At 35.2% G+C, this 24,384-nt stretch overlaps 3 protein-coding genes and 2 long non-coding RNA genes across 6 annotated transcripts; 3 read left to right on the top strand and 2 right to left on the bottom strand.

The window, feature by feature from the left end:
* Positions 1-231: 231 nt before the first annotated feature.
* On the top strand, positions 232-11,516 carry LOC106167158 (mitochondrial 2-oxodicarboxylate carrier). The gene is made up of 8 exons (XM_013545864.3): positions 232-422; positions 7,453-7,585; positions 8,186-8,318; positions 8,606-8,713; positions 9,048-9,215; positions 9,494-9,675; positions 9,902-9,954; positions 10,873-11,516. Exons 1-8 carry the CDS (start codon positions 350-352, stop codon positions 10,932-10,934), a joined length of 912 nt encoding a protein of 303 aa, XP_013401318.2. The 5' UTR covers positions 232-349; the 3' UTR covers positions 10,935-11,516.
* On the top strand, positions 2,585-4,639 carry LOC147763688 (uncharacterized). The gene is made up of 3 exons (XR_015333030.1): positions 2,585-2,903; positions 3,604-3,787; positions 3,983-4,639. It is a non-coding gene; the product is annotated as an uncharacterized LOC147763688 (long non-coding RNA).
* On the bottom strand, positions 4,358-5,561 carry LOC106174665 (uncharacterized). Its single transcript, XR_015333029.1, has 3 exons — positions 5,375-5,561; positions 4,782-4,882; positions 4,358-4,519 (listed from the first exon to the last, which is right to left on the bottom strand). It is a non-coding gene; the product is annotated as an uncharacterized LOC106174665 (long non-coding RNA).
* A 127-nt stretch (positions 11,517-11,643) lies between the features above and the next one.
* On the bottom strand, positions 11,644-14,616 carry LOC106167151 (uncharacterized). Its single transcript, XM_013545861.3, has 4 exons — positions 14,457-14,616; positions 13,674-14,123; positions 13,399-13,526; positions 11,644-13,091 (listed from the first exon to the last, which is right to left on the bottom strand). The coding sequence occupies exons 2-4, from the start codon at positions 14,104-14,106 to the stop codon at positions 12,543-12,545; spliced, it is 1,110 nt and encodes a 369-aa protein (XP_013401315.2). The 5' UTR covers positions 14,107-14,123; positions 14,457-14,616; the 3' UTR covers positions 11,644-12,542.
* On the top strand, positions 14,524-23,230 carry LOC106167159 (uncharacterized). 2 transcript variants are annotated; one of them, XM_087005610.1, is made up of 12 exons: positions 14,524-14,642; positions 15,077-15,451; positions 16,278-16,372; positions 16,809-17,100; positions 17,309-18,263; positions 18,522-18,586; positions 18,906-19,134; positions 19,596-19,810; positions 20,067-20,267; positions 20,593-20,654; positions 20,967-21,081; positions 21,261-23,230. In XM_087005610.1, exons 2-12 carry the CDS (start codon positions 15,139-15,141, stop codon positions 21,803-21,805), a joined length of 3,087 nt encoding a protein of 1,028 aa, XP_086861736.1. In that variant the 5' UTR covers positions 14,524-14,642; positions 15,077-15,138; the 3' UTR covers positions 21,806-23,230. The 2 variants fall into 2 exon arrangements, with proteins under 2 accessions (XP_086861736.1, XP_086861735.1); XM_087005609.1 differs by having other exon boundaries at positions 14,552-14,642; positions 15,064-15,451.
* Positions 23,231-24,384: the final 1,154 nt, after the last annotated feature.

Below are 24,384 nucleotides of genomic sequence, written 5' to 3'. Positions count from 1 at the left end.
CGTTTGTTGATTTATATTGAAGAAGTTGGGGGCGTGTCCATACACAAACAGATATAAGATTCATTTTGCACCTACAACTTAAACAGGATTATTGAATTTAGTCAAAAATGTATTTTTGAACGAGTCATGCAAATCTTGATACTATTAAAATATAAAATCCTCACACTACTCGTATAGTCTATCTTTTGCATGATCGTAACTAAAACCATAAATTATTGATGCATCGAGACCTGCCACATCACCTGAAGGAAGTGACGTACATGGCGCGGAGTTGAGTTAAGATCTAAACTTCGAAGGGAACTCCCCTAACTTATAGGACTTTTTACCTGTTGATTTGAGAGAGAACACGATGACGGGAAGAGAGAGAACTCACGGCCAGGTTAAACTAGGGGCCATGGAGTTTTTTGCCGGTGGCTGTGCAGGTACAACCAAGACGTTTATAAATGTCGAAGTTGATTCGGTTGCCCTTGGAAGCTATTTATATGTTTGAGGAGAGAGCTCAAGAATAATGCTAGCTACATGTACTTATGTGTTTGTTGAGAGGTTAGGGAATACCTTTTGCGTTCCGTGTGATTGGCCTTATTTTTCGAGCGTGATGCGTTTTTTTGAGCCCAATATTTTGCGTGAAACGTGATTCAAGAATTCTTGGTGATTGGCCTGAATATATCTCGGTGATTGGTGATTGAGCTGTTTTAATATTGGTGTTTAAGGGGCGGTGTTCCGTACCCACTGTTGAGGCACTGAGATAAAGTTTTTCCTTAATTTCATTTTCATAATAAGAATAGCGCCAATGTTTTCACCAGCGTTAGATCAGAGGAGATGACAATATTGTGGCATACATTGTGTGCAACGTACCCGAGCTGCCTCAGAACAAGTTGTACATAGTACTTTGGACAGCATGACATTTACGTTTTATAGGCGGTGCGTTTTAGTTGAGAATGAACAGCAGGTCTCGGAGGGAATTTTAGTAGTAATTGTAAATGTGTTCTAAGTGTAATCAGGTTGTAACAATGCAATGAATTATGGTCTTACAAAAGTTTTTTTAATGGATAAGCAATAAAATGGTAATTTTGTGTAATTAACATGTTAAAAAAGTCTGTGGAAAACAACATACTGACTTTTAATGGGCGTGAAAGTTATCATATATTTCTTTTAAATCTTCTCTCTCTCTGCTCATCCCCAATGACATTATCGGTCACTGTGGGGACTTACTCCGAATGCTATCAGATTAACTGAACGACACGCCTCTTCTTGGCATTGAGTAGAATACAGAAAAGCTGGTGATTATATGAGAACACGAGAAACAAAAGATGTGTTAATCTGTTTAAGTGCTTGCATTCAGCAAGTGTCCCCATGGAGTTGAATCCATCTACGTTGAACATTAATGTAAATAGAAAGGGGCCCTCTCTCTCTACCTTCCTTCCCCCATCATTAAACTTCAATGGTGTGCAGATCACGTTTGACTAAGGTACGTAATGGCTCGATCTTTTCAATGGGGAAAATAAGTTTTACAGATACTGTATTTTAAAGTCATTTCTGAAAATTAAGACATTGTTAAATTGTGAAAAAGTCATTAAATTATAATTCAAGCTACTTTTTTCAAAGGTTTTTAACAGGTGTAGAATTTATTAGTTTCTACCAAGTATGCTAGATCAAAGTCCATATCGATATTGTCATTGCAGATATATGTGATTTTGCATTGAAAATTTATGATTAGTAAATTTATTGAAGCTGTTAAGTAGTTTACATAGAACAAAAGCAAATATTTGACGTCTTGGATACAATATGAATTTTATGTATAGAAATGAATTCATGCTGTGAATTTTTGATTGGAGTATATATTTTTGGGACTTTGAAATAATTTGCTGTCAGTCTTAATAATATTATGCAGAATTTTGGTTTTATTAAGATTACCAACAGTTAGTTAAATTGATTTACAATGCCTAACATATATACAAATATAATACAATAATGTGAATATATAAGTAACGGCCCAGCCCTATGGGCTTACAAAGTCACTGGTTATCAAACATTAATTATATAGCAACTTCTTTCTGACCTGAAAGCAGTTAAAGAGAAACCTCGCTGTGCTTCTATGAAAGTCTGTAAAAAGCACTTGAGGTCTCTCTTTAACCTCCTCCAGGTCATGAAAGATAAGATCACCCATTTTTACTTTTTCACACCATTTTTACCTTAAATTTTTATAAATTGGACAATCAAATAAAAAATGATACTCATCTTCTACTTTGTTATAGTTACAGAGAATACAGTCTATCTTCCAATTTTTTGTTAACAAAGCGGCCTGTTTCTACATATAATGGAAGAACTCCTGATCTGAACTGGGCCATGATCAATCTTTCTGCAGCTTTTAAATTATACTTAACATAATTTTTACTAGTTTTCTTTAAGTTTTCTATAGACCCTTAACTTGGGCTTTTTTAACATGGCTTCCTTCCATACTCTCTCTTGCAGTTTAAATAATATATTCTTTATAACGCCAACATCACAAGAAACTAAATCATTAAACAAATGCTCCATTTCACAAACAGCTAAAACTTGAGAGACCTGAGCACACCAATGGGGCTATCAGTTTTTTTCACCACTGGGTGGCGCGCGTGCTTTAGTTGGGGTACTTTTGCGCATGCGCGTACTTTCTCGTGTGTTTGCAGTTTCATTTTTAATCTGACGCTGTAAATAGCGCTCTAAATAATGCCAGGATACTGTTGTGTTCCGGAATGAACATCGTCAACAGGAGGTCATTCTTTTCCGAAAGACACAAAGCTGAGTTACCAGTGGAGAGTTGCCATCAAGGGGGTTTATTCTACATCAAAAACACTATGGAAACCAAAGGCACATGACAATGTCTGTTTCCTCCACTTTCGTGAGGAAGATTACACTTCTACGTAAGTTATACTTGCTGTTGTCGCTTTTAGTATTAATAATAATTGCTGTTTGAATGCATACCAGAGGTAAACTTGCAAGGTCTAACAGACGAGGTCAAACAGCTTGACATCATTCTAAACCCACCCACTGAGCAGAGTGCGATTGCAGTAGGGAATTTTGTAAGTAAAATTATGAAAAAACGTAATTAAGTGGAAGTGCACAAATGATTTCATGCATCTCACCTGCATATTAAGAGAATGTATATTGTGTAACATTATATAAGTATTTTTTTTCTCTCTTTCATTTACTTACTATCATTACTATCTTTTCGTATGTATAATGTATAGTAGTTAGAGAGCCTCTAAATGTAAAAACATTTCAGTGCTCAATAAATTATTATTATTATTATTATTATTATTATAATGAGTTTGTCAGCTTATTCATTAGGTCTTTGTTATCGATGTTTAAGTAATTATGTTGTTTAACGTGCTTAGAATGTTAATTTTAAAGACATTCTTCACCTAACATTATGTAGCGATTTGGGGGGAGAAAACACACTACCGACTAAGCTACCGAGCCCGGGTCAACCCCTACCAGCCACTACAATTATTTCTTCGTTTTTATGTGATAATCCATGAGGTTTTTTAAAGGCCACGTTTTCAAATTAAGACAACTTGATTTTTATTGTATTAATAATCGTTATGTGCACTCCTTTTGCAGATGAGAGAAAAAGACTGAAGCCAGGAACGATAGGGCCTACCATCCATATTTCCATTTAATAAAGTGAAAGACGTACCATCATCACGTACTAGCCGTCTAGCTAAACGCCGCAAAGTATCAGATCCGGTGACAGTACCAACAGCTCCTGATTATATTCATGAAGTGGAAGTAAATATAACGCATGGTATAATAACAAATTTATAAATAAAATGTTTCTTTTTATTTGTATAATTATCTGTGTAAATACTAGAAATACTAGAGACGCACTAAAGAGGCAGTCAGATCTGCGTCACTGATTTTATGTGTTAATTAATACATGAAGTATTTTTCTTTGTGTAAGTTATCAACTTCTGTATTTATTTTTTGTTGTATCCTATAGGTTGAGTCTCAAGCAGATGAAGCAGTGGAAGACAAACATGAAGACTGCCCTGGTGAGAGCCAAAAAGAAAGTACAGCTTCCCAGTGTGATATCACTACACCATCAGACACAAGAGAAAGCATCATGCTGTACCAGAAAAATGCAAAGGCTGCCCAGTATCTAACTGGATTTAGTCATTTTGGACACTTCATGTTGTTTTTCAATTGCCTTGGGCCAGCAGCTCACCACTTGAATTTCAAATGTTTGTCACCAGAGGACCAATGTTTTTTTACCATTATTAAATGGAGACAAGCCTTTGACAATTATTATTTAGCTCTCCGTTTCAAGCTATCGGTAACAACGGTGTCAGAAATAATAAGCAACTTTATGTTTTTCCAGCTCAGTGAAATGAACATTTGGCCAGAATGTGACATTGTTGACGACTATATGTCTGTAAATTATAAGAAATATGGAGTATTGATTTCATGGGTAAACAGGAGTGACTGGCATAATTTGTCCTTGTCTCGTCTTTTGGTTGCGTTCAAAATATCACCAAACCTAAAAATGATAAAATTAAATTAGTGAGATAGGTTTTTTTTTTACTCTTCTTTTCAATTTGTATTTCAAATGCAAAATGAAATTGTACATTCATAGCATTAAATTTTGACCTTCAAACCATGATATATCATCTCACAACTTGTATTTCTGTACTAAAATGCAACTACAGGTACATATAGTAGCTCAAGCTATGACATGATATTGATACAAAACATTTGAACAAGTAAAAAACTAGCAAACTTATTTTCGTTTGCACACCTACCTCGATGCTGTTATTCTCCATGATCTTTCTTCATGCCACACTCGACTTTAACTTTGGCCTCTAGTTCTGTTTTCAAGTTCTGACACTTCCTTCTGTGTGACCTACCAACATCAATGCAAGGTTATGAGGGAGTGAAAAAATGATGCTAACAAAACGATGCTAACATTCTTGGCAAACACTGTTTTGATTGTCTACCTCATCTACACTTAGATATGTCAACTGTCATTGACATAAAACACGCATCAACCCTTGTTTCTCCTTCACAAATTTGCGTTGACACAAGTCATGTGTCAAATGTCGGACCTGGTACACGAAATTTGATTACCGAAACGAACGGTCCTTTATCGACTAGGAGTGCCTACAATAAACATATTTTAAACATATTCTCGGAATATGGAAATATGCAATGACAATATCATTATCTTGAAATATAGTAATAAATTAGGCATATAAGTAGTGCGGAACTAGCCGCCGCTTACACCTGGCTTTTGACAGGGAGCTCACACAGAAACCCATATTTTACGGGAAGATTCGAGCGCGGAACCTTCAATGTTAGTGATACAATTGACACATTTATAAGTAAATACACTAACCTTTCTATCAAATCCTGTTTCTTTCCTCTTGTGGAGGTTCCTCTTTCAACTAGTTGAAGTTTTAACTTCGCTACCGTTTGCTTCCCATACTCTAAAGCCATTTCTACACGGACGCGAAAACGAGGCTATCTTCAATAACCACTATTACCCCAGCGCCCTCTTTAGGACAAACGGCTCCGCGTATAGCCCCATTAATGTTACCCTCTTTTGCCAAGTCATAATCTCTAAGGAAAATTTGTTTTGTGATCCTATCATCACTCATGTTCAAAAGTCCGTTCCACAATCTTATAAGGTGCAACCATCTTTTATACTTAGTATTCATCCAACCTATATCTCCTATGGCCAGAAGAGGAGTAAATCTGTGCACCCCAAGAAATACCCTGGCGGTTCTAAACTGGGTTTTATCTAGCTGCTTATAGTCATTATATCCCCAAACACCTGCTGCATAGTCAACTAACACAAGGGACCAACAAAAGAATCATAAAGCTTTGTGTATGTGGAATACCCCATGTATCCTTGACATGGGCGGATCCAGAGATATTTTCTGACAGTCTTCCAAATTATCTTTGTTGATCCAACCTCCATTTTTGACTGTCTTCCGACAGAAAAAAATAGATACCCGTCAATGTAAACTTGAAAATCTGACCGTCTTCTGGAAGACCCAGAAGACGGCCTAAATCCGCCCCTGCTTGATGTTTATACTTAGCTATAATGGAACCCAGTGCCCTACCTGCAGCATTAGACATCACATCTGCATTCGTACTATAATTAAGTGTATCTGCTAAGGTAACTCCAAGATATTTATTAGACTTTTCATAATCAAGTGGAATACGGAGCTGAGGTTGACTTCTCATCCCATTGCTTGTGTCTGTCTGGTTTCCAATCAGGTTTGCTAGTCTCTCATTCAGATCATCCCCAGTCTGCAATCTGGCCTCTGTGTCTCTGCTCTGTGCCTGTTGAAGTTCGGCGCTGGGACCTCCCCTCCTTCCGTTATTGTTCTCAATAGCTGCCTCTAGCAATCTCCTCTCCGCCAGGAGTTGAATATTAAGAGCTCCTATATTATCTGCCTTCAACAACTTCAAGGCTCTCTCTGAGGTAAAGCCATTTTGGGCTAGTATGACTTTTGTTGACTCCCCCAGGCTGTATTTCCCACAGAAATCATCTAACTCCGACATTGTGGCAGTCTCCGATGCTTCTGTTGTTCGGTTTACGTTCAATTCGCCGCTCTCCTCTTCTAATACTCCTGGGGCCACTGCCTGTGCTATATTCATTAAATACGTATCCCAGGATATATCGTCTACACTGGTCCTACTGTCGCTCATATCATTCACCATTGATCACAAAAGTCTATTACTGCTTCGCTATACTCATGCTTAACCTCCCGCTGCTGCTTCGCAAATGCTGTTTAAACCTGGTGCTGTGATCACTAACTACCACTACGCATGTCGGCCCGCGTATCGGTATAGAGATTGTGGCGCCACCTGCCCAATGCAGGGATGTATTACACTTAGTTAAATTGCCTAACTGCACGAGCGCCGTAGTATTTGTGTTTTACACCATTTCAATTGAAATTAACATATGTTTCTAATAGCCCAGTATACTTTACCATCTATACCAGATCTCAATAGTTTGCACATTAAATAATCTCTGTCGATGCAATCAAATGCTTTATGAAAGTCTATGAAAACACAAAAGGTTGATAATGCAACATTTTGTCTGTTTCTTATGAATAAATGAAAAAACGATAGTGGACCATGGACATGAATGGCGTGATAAATTGTGGTGTTCACAGGATATATGTCATTAATCAATTCTGAAGACTGTGATGTCAGTGATTAGCAGCAATTGCCAGGAAAGTTGGTTCTTTAGGGTCCTTGATAGTTGGGGGAGGGTGGTTTGTTGGGAAAAAATCTGCTCTGTATTAAACTTTGATCTGGGTTCATTGCCATTATAGCAGAAAAATCACTTTTTCTAAAAAAAAAAAAAAAATTGAAATAGAACCTGTTTCATGTAAATTTGAACATAAGATTAAATAATTTTGGTAAAAAAAGAAGTTCATTCCTCAACTGTCTCTGTAGGTTTTGTTGAGGTGTGCCTCATGCATCCCTTAGACCTGGTGAAGACCAGGTTTCAAATCCAGGGAGGCCCAGAGGATGTCCACCGCTACAGAGGCATTGCCCATTGTTTTAGCACCATCTATAAACAAGAGGGGTAAGATGATATTGTTTGTATTGCTGAAGCATCTAATTCAATTTCTGTGAAAATGATGTTTTTTTTTTTTTTTTGACCCAGATGGACTTTTTTTAATGAAAATGAAAATTTGAATGTTTGCAGCAGTGATTGTTATCTGCATCAATTCGTTGACACTTAGGCTCCATTCCAGTAGACACCATTGATATACAAGTTTGTGGGGACTCATGCTGGTTGCAATCAGCTTAACTGAATGACATGCCTCCTCCTGAACTGTTGTTGAGTAGAATACAAAATAGTTGGTGAGTATACGAGTATGCTGGAAACAAGAGAAGGCATGTCATTCAGTTAAGCTGATTGCACTTCGCCAGAGTGCCCACCAAGTTGGATTATCTATGCAGAATGATATTGTCTATGAGCATGGGGTCTTACACATTCAGTGCCATAACAGGTTTCACAATTAATGAAATCAAGAATTCAGTACCAATGTTCATTGCCCTTATGAAATATCAAAACGGGAATAATCCAAAAAATGTGAAAACGTAATGCATATAGTAAGTAGAAAGTTGCCTTAACAGTTTGTATCAGATGTTTAATATGATATGTTGAATACTTTTTCAGGTTTCTTTCTTTCTACAAGGGTATTCTTCCACCCATCTGTGCAGAGTTCCCTAAGAGAGCCATAAAGTTTTTCATGTATGAAAGATTTAAGAGGCTTTATGGATTAGCTGGCGATAGTATACCGAATTGGGGTGTAAGACAAAATTGAGGCCAAATTTTCAAAAAAATTCTATGTACTGATCTTTTAAAAAGAGAAATGTGACATGAATATTTTAAAACATCAACACGTAGGACTTGCATATGAAGTATTTAGTGACGTAGCTTGTAGGTTATAGTCAGATAATTTCTCAGTTTTGTTACAAATATATTTTAGTTTCATTCAGCACTTTTTTTGTAACCAGCATAAACTGTGTGTGTTAACATGAACCTAGGCAATTTTCTACCTTTTGGTAATCAAATGTTTTTTATTTATTTTTTCAGGTTTTGTGGCTGTCTGGTTTATCCACAGGTCTTACTGAGGCAGTTTTCATAAATCCATTTGAAGTTGTGAAAGTCAAATTACAAGCAGAGAGAAACCAATTTGCCCAAGTTTGTATAAACATTCATGGTTTAATTATTATTGCAACATATATTGACATTCTGCATAAACCTTGTATTAAAAAAATGTATTTTGATTAAACTTAGATGTGTTGCCAGTTCAATGGTATATGTTTAGTTAGTAGAATTGTTTCCCCTTTTTTTAATCCAAGAACCATTATTAAAATATCCTTTGTTAGGAATTATATCGTGTACGATATAATTCCCTGGTTAGAATATGCACATGTATGAAAACTTGAATTCACCAGTTTACACTGACCTGTCAGAGGCATGTACAGTTACAGGTAATACTAGTATTACTGCTGACCAGTGAAAATTATTTCAGCAAAAATCAGCCTGGCACACATTCAGAGATATCACAGCAGAGCATGGCTATATGAGCAGATCAGGAATATGGAAAGGGTTGACTGCAACTCTTGGAAGGCATGGGGTCTTTAACATGGTGTATTTTGGGTTTTATCACAATGTCAAAGAAATTGTCCCATCATGTGAAGTAAGGGCATATTTCTCTCTGTTATATATACTGTGCAAGTAGAAAGTATAAAGGAATAAATAAACACATACAGGAAGATAGATATATGAATGTATATACAATACAAGTAAAAAATAAATTTAAAAAAAGTCTAGTCTTCAGTATTTTTGAACAGATAATATAACTCTTTCAGGCAGATATTTGCTTGGTTTATAGGTGATTAGTTCGGTTTATGAAGGACTAATCTGTAACAGATTTCAAATGCTCTGCATTATAATGTGAATTATTTTATATTTTAGGGTCCCTTCTTGGAGTTCGGAAGAAAGTTCCTAATAGGTTTGATAGCTGGCTCACTTGCCTCATGTATAAATATTCCCTTTGATGTGGCCAAGAGTAGAATCCAAGGCCCACAGCCAGTGCCAGGGCAGATCAAATATAGAACATGTTTTGCTACTATGAGAACGGTTTATATAGAAGAAGGGTATGTTTCAGTCACTTTGACTGTTTTGTTGATTTTGTAATATGTGTTAGTTACAGTGTTGTAGCATGAATGCATTTCCATATTCCTAACATCAAGCTGATTATTAGTTGATATTTTTTGAGGAAAATGAATACCATATTTTAATATAATTTATTGCAAATTTGAATCTATTGACAATGATTTTAATTGCACTTTTTTACATTTAATATGTTCTTTTACTTTATAGTTTCCTTGCATTGTACAAAGGACTGTTGCCCAAAGTACTGAGATTAGGACCAGGTAAGTGTTTTGTCATCTACAGACACATTTTCCCTGTACATCATCTATGACTGTGGTCATTACTGCCATCACTGAAAATCATGTAGCTTATTATTTTTTTTAAACTGGCAGTGGTCTGCCTGAACCAAAATACATGTCTTACTTGGACATTGTACTGTAAGGTCCTGAGTCCCTTAAATAGAGTTAACTCCATTTTGAAATAGGTTAATTGATTTGGTTGTGTTGATGAGATAGCAAATGTTCTTTTTTTCATCTATGAGTATTATGAAAAAAATTAGTTTGTGATAATTGAAATTTTGTCATCTTGAGTTACTTCCATTTTGTTTATCCCCCTCTTTTTTTCATCAGTATAAGGATGTGTGTTTTGGCTTGTGTCATCTTTGGGCTCCATATGGTCCTGATATCTGCTCAGACTTGGAGCCAGCAATTACAAAGATTTTTATTCTGAAAAAGTGGCCTTTTTGCCCTTACCCCCTTTACCTGAAATTGATCCAATTTCAGAACCGGCTTTGGTCCTAAATCAAATTTTTATTAGGCATGGAACCTTTTTTAGCCTAAAGGGCAGGTCTTGCTAAACTTCCCCCCTCCCTCTCCCTGCCTATGGGACTGCTGGTCAAACAGTTTCACTTATACTTTCACTTAAACTTGTGTACCTGGCAGTATTTTTTGTTTTTGTTTTTCTATAGATTTATGCAATTTTTAGTAGAAAATCTTTATTTTTACTGTCCTTGAAACTTCACTAAGATTAATTGTCCAGAATCTATGGAAGGTGGTTTTAAGGTTGTTGATGTTTCAAAACTGTTATGTCTCATTGAAATACATAATATATGCTGTCCAGGTGGAGGCAGGTGTGTCCATCAGAACCTATAGTTTTGATTTAACCTTCAATGAATTAAGCTTCATTGCTTTTTTTTCCAGGTGGAGCTATTATGTTGCTGGTCAATGAGTATGTCCTAGAACTGTTAAAGAAGCACATGTGAAAACCACTTCACAACCATTACGTAGTCCAGTTTTGATTTCAGAAGGAAGACTTTCAATTTCATACCAGTATTTGCTCAAAGGTACTTGCAATGTAGGGAAAGAGTAAAGGGTGATTTTTACAGGTAGATGTTGTGAATTAAGTTTAGATTAGTCAACTCATGGTGCTGAAAATTGATCACATGTTTTAAAGAAAGTTTTAATTAGTTAAAACTTGTTGTTCTGGAAATTGATTACAAGTTGTAGTGCTTTTAACTATATCCTATGTTCATGACATTAAGGTTTTAGTTAAGAATAAACAGGTGTCAGAGGGTATTTTAGTACTAATTGTAAAGGTAAGTGTAAGTGTAATCAGGTCATAGCAACACGTGAAATTACTTGTAAGTACAGCATTACAAAAGTTTTTTAATAGATAAGCAATAAAAATAGTAATTTTATGTAATTTAATGTTTTTTAAGTCTGTGTGGAAAACAACATACTGACTTTGCATGGGTGTGAACATAAGCACCTGAAGATAATTTAGCACAAGGTAATTGGTTTTATGTGCAGTAAACAATCTTTTACATGTAGATCATAATTGGTAATTACATATTAAAATGCATAATAAAATGGAAAGTTTTAATATAAAGATATGACATATGTATATGACACAAGTGTCTTTTTTTCATAATTTATATGGACAAACAAAGCAATATTTGCTTTATGTGAGGAATTTGGATAAAGTGGTTTATAACATTTGCCTACTTTTTTTTTTTTTTTTTTGCTAAATGACCCAGATGGGTTACTCTCAGTTGTTTATTTATTCATTTATTTATAAAATTGCACCTAGCACGCACAAGAAAGTTGTTCAACTTTGTATGGCAAGTTAAATTATGTAGTTTTAGATATATAAGGTTATGATGTTCTGTTGTTTAAAAGGGATATTTTACTCCTTTTTCTGTTCTGATTTTCTAACTGTTATTAAATTAGAAAAACAACATAAAAATGTGCATTTTTGAATTATTTTACATAAGTCTAATTCAATCATAATGTACAAATTGATATTTTAACTGCAAGTGTTATAAGATAAAGGCACAAGCCACTTATTTGAATAAAATTTAATACAAAAATATTTCTTTTAAAAATCCTTCAGATTGTGGTAAAAAAAGACATGCCACTGCACAATCCAGCAAATGTTTTCTCTACAGACACTTTTACTAAATTCATTACAATTGAATATTTTTTAAAAAGCCCATACATGGCTTTCTTTTGTTTGAAAATGTTACATTGGCACTGAAATAACTGTTCTAACTTGAAACCCAAAACAGCAACATTCCTTTCACAGTTTTTTTTTTTTTTTTTTTTGACAAAAATAGAGTAAAACTAAAATGATGCAATAATAATAATAATAATAATAATATTATAATAAAAATAATAATTAAGACAATCTATATAGAACAATGTTAATAATTTTTGTGGGGATTACAACCATGCATAAAAGAAATTATTGATTGCATGTTTCAATTTAATCATTTTGACCAATTTTTTAGATAAATCAAAATTCCTGTTAATTCACTAGTCAAGTTTAGACTTTGTTCATCTTGCAGTTTTTGGATAATGACTATTGTTTTTTATTCTAGACCAATGCTGGTGGTCAGAGGCTCCATATACTCCCTGATAAAATTGTCTTTTTTGGTCTGATGAAACATCACAAATTCATAACTCTCTTCTTCAAAGTGATTCCTGTTGAATCCTGCACTAGTGACCATAACTTGAGCTGCATCTCCCTTCACTCCAGCTATGAATTTACAGTTAAATGTCTTTGCTGGATAGTTCAATTTGTTGAAAAGTTTATATTCAATGTGAAGCCTCTGTGGAGGAGAAAATAGTGGAAGCTCCAGCACTTCTCTTTTGACATCTGATATTCTTTTATTTTCTCCACACTGATATTGCACAAAGAGTCCCTCAAGGTCTGCAGTTTCTTTGTTTTGGAACATGAAGTCCACAATGTCAAGCACCCGCTGAGTGTCAATGACTGGAGTAGCAATGTACACTTTAAAGCCCTCACTGAACCATTTGTGTAGAAGAGATTTCCAAAGCTCATAAACGTAAGTGTGTCCTTCCCTGATACACCCTGTGGGTAGGTCCTTCAAACGCATTTGCAGGGATTCTGTGCTGAGCTGGAAAACGGGAGAAACAGAAATTCGTAATTATTTATAAACACTTGATAGTGGGTACTTATTAATACACATGTGATCTAAAACTGGATTAACTTTGCAAAATATACAACCAACTTGAATCTGCTTCTTTTGGACTAGTCTTCCCAAGTGTCAAGAAAATAAAAATGCTTATTATTCCTGATATAAAATTACCTTGCTGAAGACAAATCTATCTCTTTCAGATTTACAATTTTTGTGGACCTAGCTTTGATTAATTCTATATGAACTATTAAAAGAGGACAACATATTATTTTTTAGTACTGCATACCAAATCAAGATGGATCCTTCCAAGGACACTCTCCAGCTGGTCCATACTTTCTGCCATGTCTACAGGGGCAGTAATGGTGGAATTGACCACAGCAGATTTCTCCTTTAAAACCAGCCTAGGCTCATCAACTGAAAATATAACAATTTGAATAAAATATCACAAACTAACATGAAACCTAAATTTCTTCATGCATCTTACATAGTAAATGATTAATCATGCAAAGTCATCAACGTAAATAATTATAAAAGTAGAGAAAAAAAAAATTAGGTACATACCTGGAATGGCTTCATCTTCATCAGCTTGGACAACCTGCCCATACCCCTCAACTGGAAACCCCACACTCTCATCATATGCTGTTAGGACATCTCGTATCCTGTTCTTAAACCAGTCGTAGACATATTCTCCTTCTATAGTCAGAGTGCCAGTTTTCATAAAAATTGTAAAGGTGACACCAGCTGCTTTTACAAATAGAATTGACTGTTCAGTTTTCCTGTCAAAGTCTTTGTGGTACAAGTATTTCGTTGCAGGGAATACATTCTTATTCTGCAGAACTTTGGCCCAAAATGTTGCCAAAGTCGTAGATCCCTTTTTAGATAAGGGAACAATAGATATGCATTGTCTCTTCAAGTCCAAATACACGTCTTCATCAATTTTTGTTTGAACAAATAGTTTAATGTGGTTTTCAATTACAATAGTATCAATTGACATCTTCAGTGTTATTATGTCTGAAAGAAAAGTAATTCAATATAGTAACATATAACTTATAAAATTTCATGTGCCTGTACTTGCTGTAAAAAGACCCCATTCAATGTCACACTAAAACGAGGAATATTTGACATAAGCACTGTCCATCTTGACGGCATTAAGTTTTAGCAAATGTTTTATCAAAACTGAGAGTTAAGTATTTAAAATTATGACAGAATCTCTCTTCAATGCTGTACAGCCAAACATGAAGTATTGGTGTTGCTAAGGTAAATAACCGATATAAAGAAGGTTCAAATGCATACCGTGCTATATCTATCTTTTGTAAACGAACGGATTAATTTCAGTGTTATTACCTATGTTACGGTACTCTCAATGATATAAATTTCCTCTGGGAAGCGCTGATTTTACTCTCTAAGTGCTAACCTATTGACTTCTCAGCGCACCTGCCACCGCCATGTCTAAACAACAATACCCGCGGTCACATGACCAGTCACAAGACTCGGAGGTTTGTATAATTGAATCTGCCAGGGCACCGTCGTGTAAGTCATTTTAAGTTGTTCCTAAAGTCTTAGTTATAATCAGAATTATACACATTTTCTTACTATCATTGCAATTGTATTATACAACTGCTGTCTTTACGTTAATTTACCTAGGAATGTACAGTGCAGGTATAAAAATAAAAGCCGGTGAATACTAGAGTCATTGTCCTCGAGAGCATGTCATAATGTGCAACATACCTGTATATATATATATATATATATATATATATATATATATATATATATATATATATATAGCGCAACACGATATTGATAAAGAGAGTGGTCCACATTTGACAGACTCACTCTGGACAAGTTTTATATTAAAAATTATCTGTATGCACAAGTAACCGTTTTACATCTGTACGTACATTTATACGGTACTACGACCAACATGTATTGTTTATAAATGTGTATATAGGTTGTCACTGCAGATTGAGGTGAGGCACTGAGCTTGGGATTACCACAGTAGACCCAAGAAAAGTAGACTACGACCATGACAGCAAGTGCCCCCACATTAGCCCTTATCCTTGGTGCGTTTTTACTTATCGGGAAGAGCAGAGGTGACAGTATCTCAGATCTGTTGTCGAAAATCCAGTTTAAAAATGAAGGCATTATCAAGAGTTCCGACCGTTACGTGTGGAAGAGGCAAGGCTGCGTGTACCTGGAGCAGGAGAATGTCACCCACATCAGTGACTCGGCTATGGGCTGGGACCTCTGGGATGCATTTAATTATCGCTACCACCAGCTAGATAATGGGACTTTGGTTCCACCCCCCAGTGGTATACGGAGTGCTGTGCCTCTTGGAGGTGAGTATCACTGGGGGCTCATAAGGGCTGAAGCCTTCCTCCCTCACCCCCATGATTCCATTACAATCATTTCTTTTCTATACAGGATGAAGTAAGCTAAAATGTCTTTAGCCTTGCAGCCCCTTATTTTAAACTCCTATGCCTGTCAGAGGGACATATAAGTTCATGCTTATACATGAAATGAGTTGTTCTTGTATTCAGTTTGCTTTGTCAGCATTGTTTGCTGTAATTTCTAATTTGTTATATTATCATTCAGTCATGCACAAAAATATCTACCACAAAATCTCATGTGTAAATATCTTAGAATTTCCTTTGAGTATATTTGTCTACCCTCTAGTCATGTGGATATCACAATTTCTATGGAAATGTGTAATTGACACCATAAATACAAGTGTACAATGCGCATGCCCCACAAGCTTTTGTATTCTATTTTGAAAAGAATGAAATTGGTCATGTATTTGAAGCTATTTGTGGCCATTGTGGAGTGCAAATCCCATTTTATGCATTCTTCATGTCATGTCATCACTTTGCCAAGGTTTTTCAAGGTATATAATGGCAGCTGGGATATATTTTGGCTTTTGATCAGAAGTAAGGTTGCTTCAAGTTTTCAATAATATCACTATCATCACAGATAAACCTAATTGCCCAAAGAAAAAAAATTGATCTCTGAATCACAATGAGCAATATTTTTCCCATCATATTGGAGTGGCAATTTAAGTGTTTATATCTGAGTTGTGCATACATATATGTATCAGTTGAAAATTGTTGATTATATAAAATCTTTTCATAGTAACTTTATTCAAGTGGTTTCATTTTCTACCAATAGGTGTCAGCACAGGGTCGATAGAGCTTCGTGGAGATGGTACTTTACATGAGTGGGTCATAATGAACCAAACGCCAGGGGGAGCTGCAAAAATACAGGTACTGAAGGCCACCATTAGGATTGAAAATAAGTGTGGGCACTTAATATGGTTACTGTATACATACAAAAGGCATTTCCACAATTGTGCATTATTTTAACATTTGCATGACAAGCTGGTGTGATGTAAAATTCAGCATAACAGCTATGATCTCCAATTGAATAAAAATGTTGTAGAGCTCTCGTTTCATTGAATGTTACATAAATGGTTGCATAACATAGATATTTCAAACAATGATATCATTTAATTTGATAAAAACAATATTTCAGTTGCTGAGTTTTGTTGCTTATAAATTGTTGAGATATTATCTACAATTATAACGTTACACAGGATTCGTCTTGAAATTCTTATGATGAAAATATAAATTTATCATAAGTCATAATTGTCAACAAGAATAGTGATCAACAAAGCTTGATATTAAAAACTTTTATTTGTAGGTATTTGAAGAAGCAGTCTTTGGTATGAGAACCTCAGTGAGTTCAGTTTCAAAGAAACAGTCAAACCAACAGAAACCACTTGTCAGTCAGAAATCTGATGAATACTACCTCAATGTGCATATACCCAGAGCTGAAAATGAAGTGATCAAAATGACCAAGGAAATTGATGAAGAAATCGAAGAAATGAGGGTCCAAATAGGTGGTAACAGATTAAAGCGTCATTTGAAAAAGCTTCCTAAGGAAAAATCAAATGGAGCCCAAGCTTTTGTACTTCAAACTCATCCACCCACAGGTAAAACTTTTAAATGGTGAAAGAGTTTTTTAAAGAGAATTTACCAATAAACAGTCTGTCCTTTTAACTCTTAACTCAATCAAATTGTCTTTTTGTAATATATTTATTTATCATTTCATGTTAATGTTTGTATATTTCAGTTTTATGAGCTATAACAAAAAACAATTTCTAGTTTATTATTATTATTATTATTATTATTATTATTAAGGTTTGCCAGGTGTTCAGGCTATGAAGTACCAAGGCTCTCACCCAGTGTCCAGACTGGAGGTGCAAGACTCACGTGTACCTGTTGAGGCTGCCTTGTATGGTTACTCGACATATTATGTGAACAACCTCAATAAGTCAGCTACACCAGCCATAGCCTTTACATTGGTCATGAAGAATCCTTCTAAAACAAACAAAGTTGATGCAGCTTTCATGCTCAACCTTCCTTTAGGAATAGAAAAGATGCAGGACAGGTCATATGTTGAAGGGACTCTAGAATCAGAAAAAGCTTCAACTGTCACTAATGATTTACAGTGCATGAAGCTTTGCAGTAGTGTTAAGGAATGTGGAACATGGACATTTCAAGAAGACACCAAGTCTTGTGTACTCTACACCAGTGTTAACTTGAATAGGTTTAATCCCCAGAGGTCATCAGGTGTCAAAGGCTTTTGGCAAGTCCATGAAACAGGAGGCAATTTAAATTGTATCTCTCTGGTTCGTGAATGCAATGTGGCCCCATGTGGAAATCTTTCAATCTGTGCATCCAGTTTAAACAATCAGGGTGTGGCAGCCTCCTTTGGATCAGGGGATGATGTGATGGATCTCTGGAATGACTTTGCAGCTAATGGAAAATTCATGAAGACTGCAGTCAAACCAGAATCTGGGGCACTTCCCAATGTGCATGGGGCAATGGCATTATCTACAACATTGCAGCCAGGGGAGGAAAAGTCTGTGACATTGATTTTATCTTGGTATTATCCTAACCGCGATTTCAAGCGCAGGATTTATGGTAACTTTTACAAGCACCTGTTTGCTGACTCCATTGATGTGGCACAGCAGATGGCAGTGGCCTTACCTCATACTATTGGCAACATCACCCTGATGCAAAATTCTTTATTCAACTCATCTCTACCTGAATTTCTTCAAGATATCTATGTCAACAGTTTGGGACATATAAGGTATTTTACTGTTGTTCATAATAGCATTGATTGAAAGTCTGCATCTTATCTGAGGTGGAAATTCTTGGGCATGAACTTTAACCTGTTTTTAAGATTTAAACCACTGGAGTCCATTAAAGTGCACTGTTTATGATATCCTTGTGATCACCAAGATAATAAATTTCATATTCTATTGATCTTGTAATTTTCATTCAGTAAGGAATGCTTAACATAGATTTAGGATGAAGTCGTTTTTTTTTACTTCTTATTTTATTTTAGGTCTGCATTCCGGCTTGCTGATGGCAGGTGGAGGCAGTGGGAAGCTTATGACTGTCCTGATACAGGTAAGATATCACAGACAGATGACCAGACAAACATTAAGGACAGAACTGAAACCTGAGTATATGTAGTCTAAAATGATTTCCAGATGACAACCACTCCCCCTCCCACCAAATAACTTATTCTTGCTTTAAAATATCTGGTAAAAGAAAATGTACAAGTGACACCTGATGTGCCTTTAGTGTTACTATGTAACTGTAACTTTTATAACATTAAAGAGTTAATTTTTTATGAATAAGTATTTGATATTTCATTCATTTTTGCATGCACTGTAATAAGTATTTTTTTATTTATTAATTTGTGTAAATGTAATACTTTTTTCAGACTCTGTTCATAATGATGGTGAAAGACACATTCCATACATAACATTCTTCCCAGAGAGTACCAAGAATAAGATGTTGGCTTGGGCAAAGTCTCAGAATGCAGCTGGAATGATAGCTGAGGAGCTCCGTGTCAGTGTTCTTGTCCCTGGCGATGAGATAGATGTTCCTGGAGGCAGGGTCATGTCAGACTGTTCATCTATGTTTGCTGTGTATGCTTTAGAATTATATAGGTTAGTTATAGATGTTGACTATCGTATTTATTGATAATTTTAAGAGCTCATTCCCAATGATACTACAATGATAGCTTCATTTGGAATGAACCAATACATGCTGAGTATATGGTAAATCAAAACATAGAAAATTAAAAAATGGAAACTGGCTTGGGTGAGATTACAAGTAAACTTGGATGAAAGGGTCACATAGATGACATTAGTTTTGCCCTCCCTTTGGTGCTTGAAGCATCAAGTAAATGGAATAAAAGACAGTTTTGACAAAACTTCAAGGTCCTGGCAGTCTGCATTTTTAAGAAACTAAGTCCAAACTCTCCCATAATGACAAGCTGTTGTGCTAGTTAGTTTTTGCACAACACAGAGATCTTTCATATCATTTATCTACAATTGTGGTTATTGTAGTAGTAGTATCACTGTTTTGGTGGTGTACTTTGTTATGGTTATGTCTCTTTTTATTTTAGGTGGAAAGGTGAGGTTGAGTTTGTCAAATCCCTATGGCCGAATATCAAGAAGGCTGTTCAGTGGCACATAGATCAGGCAAAGGAATATGGTCAACCCAGGAAGCTGGAGACCACATACGACTATGTTGTTTTAACTATCTATGACTTCTCTGCATATACATCTGGTTTCCATTTGTTAGCATTGAGAGCTGGCTACGAGTTAGCTTTAGCTTTTGGTAAGCAGGCATTGATAAGATTAATAACATACATCAAGTTCACTTGTTTTTTTCTTGTTATTGCATACATTTACTTAACATGGCAGATGGTGTAGCTTTGTTATCAATAAATTTTGAAAATGTTCTCAGGTTCTGCTTGTCTTTAAAAAATGTCAGTAGGTTTGTATAGTGTCCATAAAAGCACCTCAAAAATCTGTAGTCATTTAAGACATAATATAAGAGTAAATAAGCTGAATGATGCCTCTAATATTTCAAGGTGACACGGACTTTGCAAATACCTGTCAGTCTGCCTATCGTCGTGGAGTTGAGGCCATAGATAAGTACCAGTGGAATGCCACTCACGAGTACTACAATGCCTACACTACTCTGAACAAAGTAGACAGTATCGACTTCCGTCTTGATCCTAAGAATTTCAGATCCACTTTGGGAAAAATGATTGAAGCACAGGGACTAGTAGGTATGAATATTGGCTTAGTATATTTGCTTCAGTATGCTTTGTGTTAACACTTTACTAGTTGCTAGAATTATGTGCCAGTAAAATTGTGAAATGCATTTCAAATATTTGATTATGATTCTTACCATAATTTTGTCCAGTAAAAATAGATTTTCCTGATTTTTTTTTTTTTTTTTTTTTGGCTATTTGGCTGAACTTAAGATAATGGTAGAGATGGATATAACTGGTTGATGACAGTTTGCATTTCATTTCATTTGAAAAGATGATTTATTTTTCAAACCATGTACTCTCATTGTGTATTAATTTAAAAGTATTTCTTTACCAACAGGTGTAACAGAAAACCTTCCTGCCACACCTGGTGCAGTTATGGCAGATTCATTTTATGCACAGGTAACAGTCTTTTAGATAGGTTACTGTAACATATATATATATATATATATATATATATATATATATATATATATATATATATATATATATGGCATACACAGTCTTGTTGTCAGCTGTCATTCAGATGGTTACATTATCAATCAGGAATGAGAAATATTCCTTGCCAATAAGGAACATAAAATATTTTCATCAAATTTAATGTTCATATATAGTTTAACTGTACAAGATCTTACTTGTTTCTGAGTAGTTGTATTTCAGTGTCTCTGAAATGGAATATCTCAGCAGCATGTGATATTTTTGCATCATTTCCAGGTTGTTGCATTCTCTGTAGGACTTGGTCCTCTTGTTGATCCCAGTCGTTTAATTAAACATCTGAAAGCAGAGTATGAACACAACGAGACACCATATGGCATGCTGGTTATGACTGGTAGGCTGATTTGTAATATAAAACTTACATAAAATATCATGTCATTTAGCTAGCAAGAGCTTTGTTCATTTTTGTTTTTACGTAATTTTGAATAACTATGAATATATTCCCAGTGTACATGTAACTGAATATGGATGCAAATTCAGAGTTTTTCACTTGAATATATTTTGAATTTGTAGGCCGTTACCCCTACCCTGGACCTGCAGTAAAACCCTTCAGAGATAACTGTATTTGGCAGATGGCTAACCCTAACTGGGGGACTCTTAACATCCACTTGGAGCAGAATGTCACCAATGCCATCAATGTGGCTAAGGTGACTTTAGATAGGTGGCGCTCCATCGAAAACGACCAGTGGAATGCAGCAGGAATCACAGGAGGAGTGGGTTATGGACTGGAGGGTCAGAGCTTCATGACCAGTCACTATGGTTACTATATGTCATCATGGTATATGATATTTGCTCTGACTGGCCAGTGGGCAAGTATCCCTGATGGTATATTAAAGTTCAACCCCAAGGTTGCCCCACCATACAGATATCCTGTCTTGTTGCCTGGGGTTGTAGGTTCTTTGGAAGCAGAAAATCTCCTTGCAGGTAAAATCCAATATTCACTGGAACTGCATTTTGGTCAGTTGGAGTTGAATACTTTGTCTGTTAATGGAGTGGTCTATCCAAGCTCCAACGCCCTTCTCAGAGCTGGGGACAAAGTTACTTGGTCTTCAAATTAGAAACTTATGTTCATATCTGAATTTATTCTAATTTTTTCTTTCACAGAGTACCAATTACCCTTTGTTTGAAATACTCACTTTTAACCTGCATTAGGATAACATAGGAAAAAAGGGATTACATTTTCTCAAGTTAACAAATTTGTTGTACTTTATTTCTGTGAAATCCATTTTTTTGTAAATCCTTATTATAATGGCTTTTTGTCAAGGTGTAGGAGTAAATTGAGGTATATTTAAGCATAATCTGTGCACAACGCTCTAAAGTCATTGACTGTGATTCTAAATTGACATTTAGTCTTTATTTTTGAATTATACTCAAGATACATAATATTTTCTTAAGTTCATTTAAAGGGTATATATTTCTCAAATATCTATCAAGTTCAAAGTTGATATCTTAAAATGGTAAGAACATTAAATGTCAATCAGCATCATTAACTGGTTTCACAAGTTGGTTGCATTCTGAATATTCCATGAAAAAGGTCGAACTGGTTAAAAACTGGCACAATATACCACATAGCTGTGATGGGAGTTGGTTTAAAACTTAGACTGAATATATGTAACATTAACCCAAGCCATGTAAATGTCCTGTTACCATTTATGTAGTTCAAAAAAGACAGCTTGTTGCAATATTTAAGCTGCTGTTTCTGTGCCGTACACTCTTCTTATAGTATTTCATTTCATCTAAGCAAAAATAAATTACCATTCATGCCAATATGTTAACAACTTTTGCTTAGCTTTAAACATTCCATTTTATTTTGGAGACTATGCATATATGTATAGTTACATGAAACTTGTTTGTAGTTGACATGTTGAATAATGTTACAGTGTACTTTTACTCTAAAAGAGCATTTCTAACTATTTACCAAATCAGTGTGGATTGATGTTGATGTTGTCATTTTGTTTAGTGAAATATATAAAGCATTTGGTGAAAATTTCAGAAGTAATCATGAGCATAGATATAAAGTGTTCAGAAAAAAGTTGGCATTTATAATTTTTCGCTTTAAAATACTAAAATCCAGGTTGATTTTACATTTATTTGTTGCTTGCACATTTATACTTCTTTGTATTCTTTGGTATTTCAGGTGAAGGAGAAGAGATTTGTTTTTGATAATCAACTTTCACAATCTTATTTTTGCCATTATTGTATGTATACAGATATGATAGCCAGATCTTTTTGAAAAATCTAATCTACATCTTTTTGCATCTAAATACATTTTTCATCAAAGGAATTCCTACCTTTTTTGGAAGAAAAACCTGCCAAGTTAACCAAATGTATACCTTGAACATGCAAAGTACTTTTTGTGTAGTAACAAATTATTCCATAAGAAATAGAAATATGGTGTATATCAGTGTTTCAAAAAGATTATTTTTCTTTTTGACATTGTAACTTTCACTTCAGTGCATTAATAAAAAATACAGTGAACCCAGTATGGAATTTTGTCTTTAACTTAAAATATGGAGCCTTACTAACATTTCAATAGCAAATATTGCTTCTCTTTATTTAGAAATAATTGAATGAATATTGCAAAGTGTGAACACAGTGGATCATCCGATGCATGTAACTAGTATGGGGGATGAATGATTTGCACTGAATAGTACGTAAAATTTGTGGATGTAAGTTTTAGATGCTTCTCACCTTTGTCTGCTGGGGGGCGTCTCGATAGTCCGAAGGTTCATTGGTCCGAAGGTTCATTAGCCCGAAAAATGGTAACTTTTTCATTATTTTTATTTTAATTAAGGGTTCATTGGTCCGAAGCTTCTATAGAGAACATTCGGACCAATGAACCTTCGGACCATTGCTACGGCCCCGTCTGCTCAACCTTATCATAGAGAACACTTCCAGTTATTGGTTGCAAATATAATTCATTAAATATCCTGACTTTACTGATATACATTTTTTAACTGTTTATTAATTTTAAAAAAGACAAATATATAATAAAATAAGCTTATTTTAATACAAAAATTTAGTTAACACACCTTGTACTGGAAGCTTTACATGATATAGTTTTTACTTTATAGAACATGAAAAATGGTTCACTTCTAATGCGTATGGCCAAAAACTTATATTCACACATGATTAAATTTGAATATAATAATTTTTTAGACTTAAACCTGTTCTGAAGGGTTCAATAGGTTCAATAGCAGGTCATGCCTTGTACATTGTACCAGTACGTGTACGGGCTCCTGCAAGTTGCGCGGCCTCCCAGAGTAATCAGACTTATTTCAACCAATATTAATCTGTTAAGTAAGACTTTCCATTCACAATCATTGTTAAATTGCATTGTCAACTATGCGACTTAAGTCGGTATGGAAAGCTGGCGCCTAGTTCCTGGTTTTCTTATTACTTTATAATGAAAAATGAAAGCCCGCCATGTTGACCTAATTCTAAATCTGGATTATGATTGGTTGCTTAGACGCTCTCCGGCTGTTCTGTTCTCTTCTCCTTCACCTAGTAGGGTTTGCAGACCATCAAAATAAGCAAAGCACAAACGCATAAAAATACATTTAAATTGCTTACATGTTCCAATTATAACCATACATATCGTGGAATCCAGCCCCAAGATATCAAGACAAGTGATGCA

This window comes from Lingula anatina, chromosome 2, assembly GCF_051362555.1.
Source record: "Lingula anatina isolate TDL-2025a chromosome 2, LinAna3.0, whole genome shotgun sequence".
Classification (NCBI taxonomy): domain Eukaryota; kingdom Metazoa; phylum Brachiopoda; class Lingulata; order Lingulida; family Lingulidae; genus Lingula; species Lingula anatina.
The sequence above is the reverse complement of the archived record's forward strand: the minus strand, read 5'-3'. Positions and strand labels throughout refer to the sequence as shown.